The sequence below is a fragment of the Oncorhynchus mykiss genome, chromosome 22, assembly GCF_057628025.1.
Source record: "Oncorhynchus mykiss isolate SJ-2025 chromosome 22, ASM5762802v1, whole genome shotgun sequence".
Classification (NCBI taxonomy): Eukaryota; Metazoa; Chordata; class Actinopteri; order Salmoniformes; family Salmonidae; genus Oncorhynchus; species Oncorhynchus mykiss.
This window is the reverse complement of record NC_143043.1, coordinates 52,548,560-52,561,088: the sequence shown is the minus strand read 5'-3', so window position 1 is coordinate 52,561,088 and position 12,529 is coordinate 52,548,560. Positions and strand designations below refer to the sequence as shown.

General features: G+C 42.5%; 1 protein-coding gene across 1 annotated transcript in view; it reads right to left on the bottom strand.

Moving 5' to 3' along the window:
- LOC110502188 (uncharacterized) overlaps window positions 1-6,731 on the bottom strand; it is a 146,226-nt gene extending 139,495 nt beyond the window's left edge. The window contains exon 1 of the mRNA XM_021580043.3: window positions 5,347-6,731. Within this exon, the coding sequence (XP_021435718.3) occupies window positions 5,347-5,457 (111 nt within the window). The 5' untranslated portion in view covers window positions 5,458-6,731. The remainder of the gene's footprint in view (window positions 1-5,346) is intronic.
- Window positions 6,732-12,529: the final 5,798 nt, after the last annotated feature.

Here is a 12,529-nt window from a genome sequence, read left to right as displayed (position 1 = left end):
ACTAGGGATGAAGTTTCTCTAGGGATGACATATCTCTAGGGATGACAAGTCTCTAGGGATGACATCTCTCTAGGGATGAGGTTTCTATAGGGATGAGGTTTCACTAGGGATGAGGTTTCTCTAGGGATGAATTTTCTCTAGGGATGACATATCTCTAGGGATGACATCTCTCTAGGGATGAGGTTTCTTTAGGGATGAGGTTTCTCTAGGGATGAGGTCTGTCTAGGGATGACATCTCTCTAGGGAAGAGGTCTCTCTAGGGATGAGGTTTCTCTAGGGATGAAGTCTGTATAGGGATGACATCTCTCTAGGGATGAGGTCTCTCTAGGGATGAGGCTTCTCCTTTTCTCTCTACTTCACAGCCAGCCAGAGTTAACAGCAACTCAGTCCAACATCCATACGATCAGTACAGCACTACAAAGTTTCAAATGCATCCAGATTTAACTTAGTTAACTCTAAAAGCCCTCAATGATGAACTTCATTTAAATATCACCCTATCACATTAGGATAACCAGTGGTGTAGATTACACAAACAAATTTTAAAAAACACATTAAAGTTCAACTTAAGTTGTTTTGGGAGATATCTGTACTTTACGATTTATATTTTTGACAACTTTTACTTTTACTTCACTACATTACTAAAGAAAATGATACAGCTTTTACTCCATATATTTTCCCTGACACCCAAAAGCACTTCTTACATTTTGAATGCTTAGCAGGAGAGGACAGGACAGGAAATTGTCAAATCACACACTTATCAAGAGAACATCCCTGGTCATCCCTGCTGCCTCTGATCTGGCAGACTCACTAAACACAAATGCTTCATTTTCTAAATGATGTCTGAGTGTTGGAGTGTGCTCCTGGCTATCAGTAAATAAAACATGTAACAGATAATTGTGCCGTCTGGATGGCTTAAAACAAGGAATACGAAGTCACGTATACTTGTACTTTCGATACATACGTATATTTAAAACCAAATACATATAGACTTCTACTCAAGTTTTATTTTACTGGGTAACTTTTTACTTGAGTCATTTTGGGAACTTTTTCCATCACTTCATCACAGACAGCACCCATACTGTACGTTTCTATCGCGGCTTCAAATGCCTCCAGGTTTCAGTGAAGCTAAACCCCAAAGGCTAAAAAGATGAGCACTCACTTATAAAAATAAAAAAAAACGTGAATCCTGCACTACACTTCAAACGCCTCCAATTCAACAATCCACAATGACAGCACTCATTTGTGGACAGATTTTAAAACACCAACGGAAAGAATTGAACCTTGAAGATATTGAACCTTGAAGATATTGAACCTTGAAGATATTGAACCTTGAAGAATTGAACCTTGAAGAATTGAAACCTTGAAGAATCGACCCTTGAAGTATCGAACCTTAAAGAATTGAACCTTGTGGAATTAAACCTTGAAGAATTGAACCTTGAAGATTTGAACCTTGAAGAATTAAACCTTGAAGAATTGAGCCTTGAAGAATCGAAACCTTGAAGAATTGAACCTTGAAGAATTGAACCTTGAAGAATCGAAACCTTGAAGAATTGAACCTTGAAGAATTGAACCTTGAAGAATCATACCTTGAAGAATTGAATCTTGAATAATTAAACCTTGAAGAATTAAACCTTGAAGAATTGAATCTTGAAGAAGTAAACCTTGAAGAATTAAACCTTGAAGAATGGAACCTTGAAGAATGGAACCTTGAAGAATTGAAACCTTGAAGAATTGAACATTGCAGAATTGAACCTTGGCCACCTGAGCTTTCGCTGAATCCTCTCATTTGATGTTTGTTTGTAATGTGGTGATTATTCTGTCGAGCCGTTCTGTGCCCTGTGATGCGTGTTGATATACTGAGTGGGCGGGCATAGCAGCAATCCAGTGGCTGCTCACATAGTAAGTACCTGTAATTCCAGTTCTCTGTCTCTCTCTGAGAGGCTCTCCATTACCACCAAGCAGCAGCATCATGTCCACCAGAGTATAATGACCACTGCAGGAGACCCCCCTCTCTCCTTTCCCCTTCCATCCCTGCCTTCCCCTCTCTCTCTCTCTCTCTCTCTCTCACTCTGTGTCTCTCTATCTGTCTCCTCTTTTTCTCTAGTTATCTCTCTCTCTCTCTCTCTCTCTCTCTCTCTGTCTGTCTGTCTCTCTTTTTCTATCTCTCTCTCTGTGTCTCTCTCTCTTTCCTCTCTCATTCTCTCTCTCCATGTCTTTTTCTCTCTTTCTCTTGCTGTCTCTCTCTCCTCTTTCTATAGTCACACAGACAGCCTCTAAATATACCTCCCTGCTCCCTCCCTCTCACTCTCTCTCTTTCTCAGGTCCATCTCTCTCTCTCTCTCTCTCTCTCTCTCTCTCTCCTCTCTCCGTCTCTATGTCTCTCTATCTCATTCTCTCCCGCTTCCTCTCTATCTATATATATATTGTCTCCCCTCTCTCCCTATCTCTCTCTCTCTCCCGATCTCTCCCGCTCCCTTTCTTCTCTATCTATATATATTTCTCTCTCTCTCCCTCTCTCTCTCCCTCTCTCTCTCTCCCGCTCTCTCTCTCCCACTCTCTCTCTCCCGCTCTCTCTCTCTTTCTGCTGTAGGTGTCTGCCAAGCTTAATGTGACGGAAGTCTCCCCTCCTATCCTTCTTTTCTCCCCCTCTCCTTTACTCTCCTCTCTCTCCTCTCTCTCCTCTCTCTCTCTCTCTCTCCTCTCTCTCCTCTCTCTCCTCCTCCTCCTCCTCGCTTAATGCCGTAGCTGGAACCACTAAACCTGCTGTAACAAATTGTTGTACGGCCGCACATTTTCTTTGGACGGAAATCTCAGCTCTGTGCTGCTCTCGCTGTGCTATGCTGTTTGTAGCCAGATGGCACTGCACCAACGGAGGGATAAGCAGAGCTCTTACAAAGAGTTACATTCCCATGCAGTGTGTCGGGTTGTGTTATTGTGTACACTCTGGAGCCACAGCAGCAGATTTACAGCAGGGAGAGCGGGAGAGAGAGAGAGAGTCCCGAGAAAGAGAGAGTGAGAGAGAGTGAGAGAGAGTAGAGCACGGAGGTATATTTACAGTGTCTGTCTGTGTGGTGCCAGTAAGGGACATCCCCCATCACTCCCCTCCTCTGCTCCCGGTCTCAGTAATTCTAGATTAAATGACATCAGGTCTCCCGGTGAACGATGGAGTGAAGCGATAGCGGTGAGGGGTGGAGGGGGTTTTGGAGCCTGGGTAATGGCCCACAGCAGCCAGTCCTGGCCACAGTGAGGAGTGGAGGAGTAACTCTGTTCTTTCCTATTGTCTTTAAACAATATGTTGCTGCTGCTGCTGCCTGCTCCCTTCTCAGTGCCGTGCCACCTGACGCGCTGGCTATGTTAAACAGGATGCGGGAGGCAAGTGGAAAGAGGTGAGAGGGAGGAGAAGAGAGGAAGGAGGAGGTGGGAGGGAGGGAGGAGGGAGGGAGGGAGGAGAAGAGATGGTGGAGAGATGGTGTAGGAGGCGATAGGTTAGAGGCGGGATGGAGGAGGAGAGAGGAAGGAGGAGGTGGGAGGGAGGGAGCGAGGGAGGGAGGAGAGAGGAGGGAGGCAGGAGGAAGTGGGAGGGAGGGAGGGAGAGAATAGAAGAGGAGAGAGGCAGGAGGAGGCAGGAGGAAGTGGGAGGCAGGAGGAGGCAGGAGGAAGTGGGAGGCAGGAGGCAGAAGGAGGCAGGAGGAAGTGGGAGGCAGGAGGAAGTGGGAGGCAGGAGGAGGCAGGAGGCAGGAGGAGGCAGGAGGAGGCAGGAGGCAGGAGGAGGCAGGAAGCAGGAGGAGGCAGGAGGAAGTGGGAGGCTGCATGCTGCTACAACATAAGTGGGAATAGAGTGCTTCAATATTTTATCTCAAATCATTTCCAATTCTTTAAAGCGGGAGAGTCGGCTGTCAGGAAAGCTCTGTTCTGCTCGGCAGACGAATGTTTTGAGGGAGAACATAAGCAATTTCATCAGTAGCATATTCACATTCATATTCAAAGCTTTAAAAAGTGAAGGCATTTCTTCCTTTCAGGAACTCTTGCATTTTAATTATATTACTGTGTGTAGTGAGTAATCAGGGCAGCGTCACTGATAATATCCAGTGTGGGCGATGATCTTCCTAAATATGACAAACAATGGCGAGATCACACTTTTGTTTACATAATTAATAGGCAGGAAATCTATCCAAGAGTCTCTCTAGACATAGTTCTCCTCTTCCCTAATTTCCCCACTGTGTTGCCCCAGATTCCGAGTTCTGATTGTGGAATTGGATATGTTTGTTCAAGAATGCTAGTCTCTGATTGGACAAACAGAAGGATTAATAGTGTATTCTAGAATGCTAGTCTCTGATTCGACAAACAGAAGGATTAATAGTGTGTTCTAGAAGGCCAGAATCTGGTTGGACGAATAGAACGATTTGTTTGGAATCAGACTAAAACCCTAGCTATGGTAAAAGGATGATTAAGGACTATGACTGCATGTAGAGAGATCAGCAGCATCCTCGCTGTCCATCTGGTAGGAATTTAGACACGGCCACTGGTCAGAACATGTCCATCTGGGACACATTACCCATTATGTTCTGTTCTGTCAACAGTTGAGGAAATATCTTTTTTTTTTATGCGGAAAATAGCAGAGTCTAAACTGATTCAACCCCACACTAGTGTTGTGTGTTTACAGAAATATATATATATTTTTTTTATTTATTTTTAAGAAAGAGGCAAAGGCACCAAAAAAGAGTAAGACAGAGAGTATTACTGTTTGCTTCCATGTCCAACTAAGTCAAGTTAAAAGTTAAGAGCTAATTTAGTTCCAATGTTCTTATGGATAGATTGATTGGTGTCACAAACAAAATAGTTAATTATATATACACACACACACACACACACACACACACACACACACACACACACACACACACACGCACACACACACACACACGTATACTGACACATGCACACACACACACACACACATGCACACACACACGTATACTGACACATGCTCTAACACACACACACACACACACACATTGTGGTATTGTGGATATTATATTGTACCTCTGTAATAAGAGAGGAATAACATAACAACGATGTATTGCGTTATTTATGATGTTGGCTGTTATTGTTATTGTGTTTTGTCGTGATGTCATAGTTTTAATCATAATTGGAACCCAGGATCATAAGTTCTGGAATGCCTCCCTCCAGTCTGGCGTAGCAGAGAACACAAGCATCAGATACTCACTCAGACTCAAGGAGAAAGCATCAGATACTCACTCAGACTCAAGCAGAAAGCATCAGATACTCACTCGGGCACAAGGATAAAGTAACACATGAGACAAAGTTAAGATGTAGAGTACTTACCAAGTTCTTGTTGCCATTTTTGCTGAGGGGTCCGCGGAAAACTCCCTTGATGTTCCTGAAGTGGCCGTTGCTGAGGTGAGTAGAACTGATGACAATGTAGTAGCAAGCCATGAGGCACGAGCTGGAGGGGGGGTCTTCCACTGAGCGCACAGACAAACAGTCAGAATCAAGAGAAGCAAAAACAATGAAGTCTTACATCGACAAGAGCCTGGTCGTAGAGCTACAGAACCTGAACCAAAGTCCTTGTAACGGGGGGCATTCAGTGTTCCATACTACGCTGATAGTCAGACGTCAAAGAGAATTCTACAGGTTTAAGGTCGAGGAGAACTAACTCCCTTTAAATCCTGCTGTGTGTTGTCAGCATGAGCCACTGCTCTGGTCACAACCCGAGGGTCAGTCCTTCAGTCAGGTGTGTTGGGAGAAGCCAACCCTCGCGTCAGTGAGTCTTGGAGCGTCACAACGTGGTCTTGAGCATCCACTGGAGCAGCAGTCAGTCAGTCAATCTGTCTCTCTTGGGCCACTTGAGAGTCAGTCAGTATGTCTCTCTTGAGCCACTTGAGAGTCAGTCAGTATGTCTCTCTTGAGCCACTTTGAGAGTCAGTCAGTATGTCTCTCTTGAGCCACTTGAGAGTCAGTCAGTATGTCTCTCTTGAGCCACTTCAGAGCGGTGTTGCTACGTGGGCTTTGTTTTCCGTCTTCCAGCTCTTCCAGACTCTCAACAGCAGTTCTCTCTTTCTGCCGCTCTACTTTTTCTCCTCTCGCATGGAGCTCCAGCAGCTGGGAGCAGGAAGAGAAACACAGCAGCTGCTTGACTTCAGTCTGTAGCGTCGTAACCCTGGTCCAGTCTCAGCCACAGTCTCTTGTTTCTTTACTCCGCCGAGTCTGTCTTTCAGGGGGCTTCCCGCTCTCTCTCTCTCTGATCCTCTGTCTGAGTGCTGGCTGGTTCTAGTGAAGATGATGCGAGGTAGTAGCAGCGGTAGTGGTAGAGACTTGATGTGGCGACAGAAACAGGCATGGTGTTGTAGTGTTTCCTGTTTGCCGGTCCAGTGCACCGAGCCAATGAAAGAGAGCCACTGGTCGAGGAAAGGGCTCTCTGTTTCTCTCCCTGTGTGTCTGTCTGTCTCTCTCTCTCTTTCTCTCTCTCACACTCTCTCTGTCTATCTCTAGATCCACTGAGTCAGCCACTGCTCCCCAGCCAACCAGGATTCAGCAGTATCTCTCCCTCTCTCTTGCCGTGCATCACACTGCTTTCCTCACGCACACACACGCACGCACGCACACACGCACACACACACACGCGCACACACACACGCACGCACGCACACACACACACACACACACACACACACACATAGCTCAACACAGTTCAACACACACACACGGACACAGACACCCACTCTCCCCTCCTCTCTCACCCTCCCTCCCTCCCCATCTCTCGCTCCCTCTCATTCTCCCCCTCCCTCTCCTTCTCCCCATCCCTCTCCTTCTCCCCCTCCTCACTCTCTCCCTACCTCCCCATCTCTCGCTCCCTCTCCTTCTCCCCATCCCTCTCCTTCTACCCCTCCCTCTCGTTCTACCCCTCCCTCTCCTTCTCCCCCTCCTCACTCTCTCTTTCTAATTTGGCTGTAAGAAGCTGAAGCAGTAGACGTGGAGAAGCAGGCAGAAGGGAGGACTGATGCTGCTAGCCCAGGAATGCACAAATGCTTCTGAGGATATTTGTTAACTACCCTGTCGTCCATCTTTGATTATATTAACCTGTATGTGATACTCTACTATATTAACCTGTAGGAGATACTCCATTATAATAACTAGTAGGATAATCTCTAGTATGTTAATCAGTAGGATACACTCTAGCATGTTAATCTGTAGGAGACACTATATTATATTAATTATGTTAATAAGGACATACTATTGTAAATTAATCTGTAGGAGATACTCTAGCATGTTAATCTGTAGGAGCAACTCTATTATGTTAATCTGTAGGAGATACTCTAGCATGTTAATCTGTAGGAGAATGTTAATCTGTAGGAGATACTCTAGCATGTTAATCTGTAGGAGATACTCTAGTATGTTAATCTGTACGAGACACTATAATATATTAATCTGTAGGAGATACTCTATTATGTTAATCCACAGGAGAACCTGTAGTTTGTTAATCTGTCGGAGATGCTATAATATGTTAATATGTAGGAGAAACTCTACTATGTTAATTTGTAGGACATACTCTGGTATGTTAATCTGTAGGATAATATATAGTATGTTAATCTGTATGTGATACTATATTATGTTAATCTTTAGGAGAAACTCTAGTATGTAAATCTGTAGGATTATCTCTAGTATGTTAATCTGTAGGATTATCTCTAGTATGTTAATCTGTATGTGATACTCCAGTATTTTAATCTGTAGGATAATCTCTAGTATGTTCATCTGTATGTGATACTCTATTATGTTAATCTGTAGGATAATCTCTAGTATGTTAATCTGTAGGAGATACTCTGGCATGTTAATCTGTAGGAGATATTATATTATGTTAATATGTAGGAAAAACTCTATTATGTTAATCTGTAGGAGATACTCTACTATGTTAATCTGTATTAGACACTCAATTATGTTCATCTGTAGGAGATACTCTATTAAATTAATCTGTATGAGGTACTCTACTATGTTAATCTGTAGGAGATACTCTAGTATGCTAATCTGTATGAGTTACAATAATACATTAATCTGTAGGAGATACTCTATTATGTTAATCTTTAGGAGATACTCTAGCATGATATTCTGTAGGAGACACTATATTATGTTAATATGTATGATATCTCTGGTATGTTAATCTGTAGGGGATACTCTAGTATTTCAAACTGTAGTAGATACTCCAGTATGTTAATCTGTAGGACAAACTCTAGTATGCCAACCTGTAGGAGATACTCTAGTATGTTTATCTGTACGAGACACTATAACATGTTAACCTGTAGGAGATACTCTATTACGTTAATCTTTAGGAGAATCTCCAGTATGTTAATCTGTAGGAGATACTCTAGTATCTTAATCTTTAGGAGAAACTCCAGTATGTTAATCTGTAGGATATACTCTAGTATGTTAATCAGTAGGAGATGCTCTATTATGTTAATATGTGTAGGAATACTCTTGTATGTTAATCTGTAGGAGAAACTCTATTATGTTCATCTTTACGAGATACTCTAGCATGTTAATCTGTCGGAGACACTATATTATCTTTCTGTTATTCAGGATATACTCTGGAATGTTAATCTGTAGGAGACACTCTAGTAATTTAAACTGTAGTAGATACTCCAGTGTGTTAATAGGTACGTGATACTCTATTATGTTGATCTGTAGGAGATACTCTAGTGTGTATTCTGTAGGCAGTACTCTAGTATGTTAATCTGTATGAGACACTGCAGTATATTAATCTTTAGTGGAGTCTCTATTATGTTAATATGTAGGATATACTCTAGTATGTTAATCAGTAGGAGATGCTCTATTATGTTAATATGTAGAGGATACTATGTTATGTTAATCTGTAGTAGATTCTCTAGTGCGTTAATCTCCAGGAGAAACTATATTATGTTAATCTGTAGGAGATACTCTAGTACCTTGATCTGTAGGACATCATCTATTATGTTAATCTGTTTGAGATACTACATAATGGTCATCTGTAGGAGATAGTAGTGTATGTTAATCTGTAGGGGATAATAGTGTATGTTAATCTGTAGGAGATACCCTAGTATGTTAATCTGTTTGCGATACTACATAATAACCTAGGTGTCTGGCTAGACTGCAAACTCTCCTTCCAGACTCATATCAAACATCTCCAATCGAAAATCAAATCAAGAATCGGCTTTCTATTCCGCAACAAAGCCTCCTTCACTCACGGCGCCAAACTTACCCTAGTAAAACATACATCACACACTGTCAATTTAGAGAAAGATCAGAATATTACACCGCAAAGTGTCTGTTTAGAGAAAGAGTATAATATTCATCAGTGTCTGTGTAGAGAAAGATCATAAAATTACATCAGTGTCTGTTTAGAGAAAGATCAGACAGTCACTCCCATGTCTCAGGAGGAAGTGTAGACCACAGGCGGTTGGTGGCACTTTAATTGGGGAGGACTTTCTAGTGGTAATGTCTGGATAGGAATCAGTGAAATGGTATCAAATACATCTCATCACATGGTTTCCAGATTTTTGGTGACATTCCATTCACTCTTTTTGGGGCCATTATTATGAGCTGTCCTGCATGCAGCCTCCTATGCCGTAGATCACAGTACAACAGCATATTCCAATCACAGACTGGGATGATTAAGATGTTTTGCAAGAGGAAAATGTCAATCTGAATGAAAGATAAATCCATTGAGCTATTTTAAAATAATCTCACACTGACACGCAGGTTGGAGGCTTTACTAAATAGTACAGTAACGCTTTATTTGCATAGTCCATCTGTAAATTCTCTAGAGACTGACATCTACTAATAACTCTCACCCTAATGTAACCCTTACCTTAACTCTAGCCCTAACCTTACCCTAACCTTACCCTTACCTTAACTCTAGCCCTAACCTTACCCTAACCTTACCCTAACCCTTACCTTAACTCTAGCCCTAACCTTACCCTAACCTTACCCTAACCTTACCTTAACTCTAGCCCTAACCTTACCCTAACCTTACCCTTAACTTAACTCTAGCCCTAACCTTACCCTAACCTTACCCTAACCCTTACCTTAACTCTAGCCCTAACCTTACCCTAACCTCACCCTAACCTTACCCTAACCTTACCTTAACTCTAGCCCTAACCTTAACCCTTACCCTAACCTTACCCTAACCTTACCCTAACCTTACCCTAACCTTAACTCTAGCCCTAACCTTAACCCTTACCCTAACCTTACCCTAACCTTACCCTAACCCTTACCTTAACTCTAGCCCTAACCTTACCCTAACCTTACCCTAACCCTTACCTTAACCCTTACCCTAACCTTACCCTAACCTTACCCTAACCCTTACCTTAACCCTTACCCTAACCTTACCCTAACCTTACCCTAACCCTTACCTTAACTCTAGCCCTAACCTTACCCTAACCTTACCCTAACCTTACCTTAACTCTAGCCCTAACCTTACCCTAACCTTACCCTTAACTTAACTCTAGCCCTAACCTTACCCTAACCTTACCCTAACCCTTACCTTAACTCTAGCCCTAACCTTACCCTAACCTCACCCTAACCTTACCCTAACCTTACCTTAAAACTAGCCCTAACCTTAACCCTTACCTTAACCTTACCCTAACCCTTACCTTAACCCTTACCCTAACCTTACCCTAACCTTACCCTAACCCTTACCTTAACCCTTACCCTAACCTTACCCTAACCTTACCCTAACCTTACCCTAACCCTTACCTTAACTCTAGCCCTAACCTTAACCCTTGCCCTAACCTTACCCTAACCTTACCCTAACCCTTAACTTAACTCTAGCCCTAACCTTAACCCTTACCCTAACCTTACCCTAACCTTACCCTAACCCTTACCTTAACTCTAGCCCTAACCTTAACCCTTACCCTAACCTTGCCCTAGCCCTTACCTTAACTCTAGCCCTAACCTTAACCTTAACCTTTACCCTAACCCTACCCTAACCTTACCCTAACCCTTACCTTAACTCTAGCCCTTACCCTAACCTTACCCTAACCTTACCCTAACCCTTACCTTAACTCTAGCCCTAACCTTAACCATTACCCTAACCTTACCCTAACCCTTACCTTAACTCTAGCCCTAACCTTAACCCTTACCCTAACCTTACCCTAACACTAACCCTAACCTTAACCTTTACCCTTACCCTAACCCTAACCCTTTATCTGTACCCTAACTCTTTCCCTCACCTTAACCCTTACCCTAACCCTAAATTAGCCCTTACCCTAACTCTAGCTCTAACCGTAACCCTTACCTTTACCTATGCCCAAATCTTGAACCTTACCTTAGCCCTAACCTTAACCCTTACCCTAACTTTAACTTAACCTTAATCTTATCCCTAACTTAACCATTACCTTAACTCTTATTCTTTACCCAACTCTAATTGTAACCTTAGCAATCAGTAGCTTATCAACAGATAGTTGTTATCATAGTTTGTTGTAATAGTTTGAATGACAATGTACAGATGAAAAATCCAGACTATCCAAATAAAGTTTGACCAACATTACTTATTACCAATAGGTATGGATAGGAGTGGATCTCACTCCTATCAATACTATATATTGATAGGAGTGAGATCCACTCCATATAGTATCGATAGGAGTGAGATCCGTTCCATATAGTATTATAAGGAGTGAGATCAGTTCCATGTAGTATTGATAGGAGTGAGATCCGTTCCATATAGTATTGATAGGAGTGAGATCCACTCCATATAGTATTGATAGGAGTGAGATCCACTCCATATAGTATTGATAGGAGTGAGATCCATTCCATATAGTATTGATAGGAGTGAGATCCACTCCATATAGTATTATTAGGAGTGAGATCCACTCCATATAGTATTGATAGGAGTGAGATCCACTCCATATAGTATTGATAGGAGTGAGATCCACTCCATATAGTATTGATAGGAGTGAGATCCGTTCCATATAGTATTGATAGGAGTGAGATCCGTTCCATATAGTATTGATAGGAGTGAGATCCACTCCATATAGTATTGATAGGAGTGAGATCAGTTCCATATAGTATTGATAGGAGTGAGATCCACTCCATATAGTATTATTAGGAGTGAGATCCACTCCATATAGTATTGATAGGAGTGAGATCCGCTCCATATTGTCATGTAGAGCAGCACAGCCAGGAGTAGAGCAGATGCACTAGTAAGACCTCACATTTTATGAAACAATAATGCCTTGTAACTAAGCAACACTATTTTAAATCCATTTTGTGCATAAGGTGGAAGAAGCCAGCTGGGAAATCTGAGGCATGGACAAAGTATACTTCCTGTTATATGAAGTAAAGTGTCAAGAGCAAAATACAAGCACACATAGGAACGCAACAACATGTAACACAAGGTGTAGTGTGTGTCCATGGAAAGTAGCTTATAAACAAACACATTGCATAAACGTTGCAGGTTCACGATTTGAATTCAGGCCCTCATCGAGTGGCTTGTTCTATACGACCTAGAATTGATCCCCGGGGGTTTCACAGTGAGGCC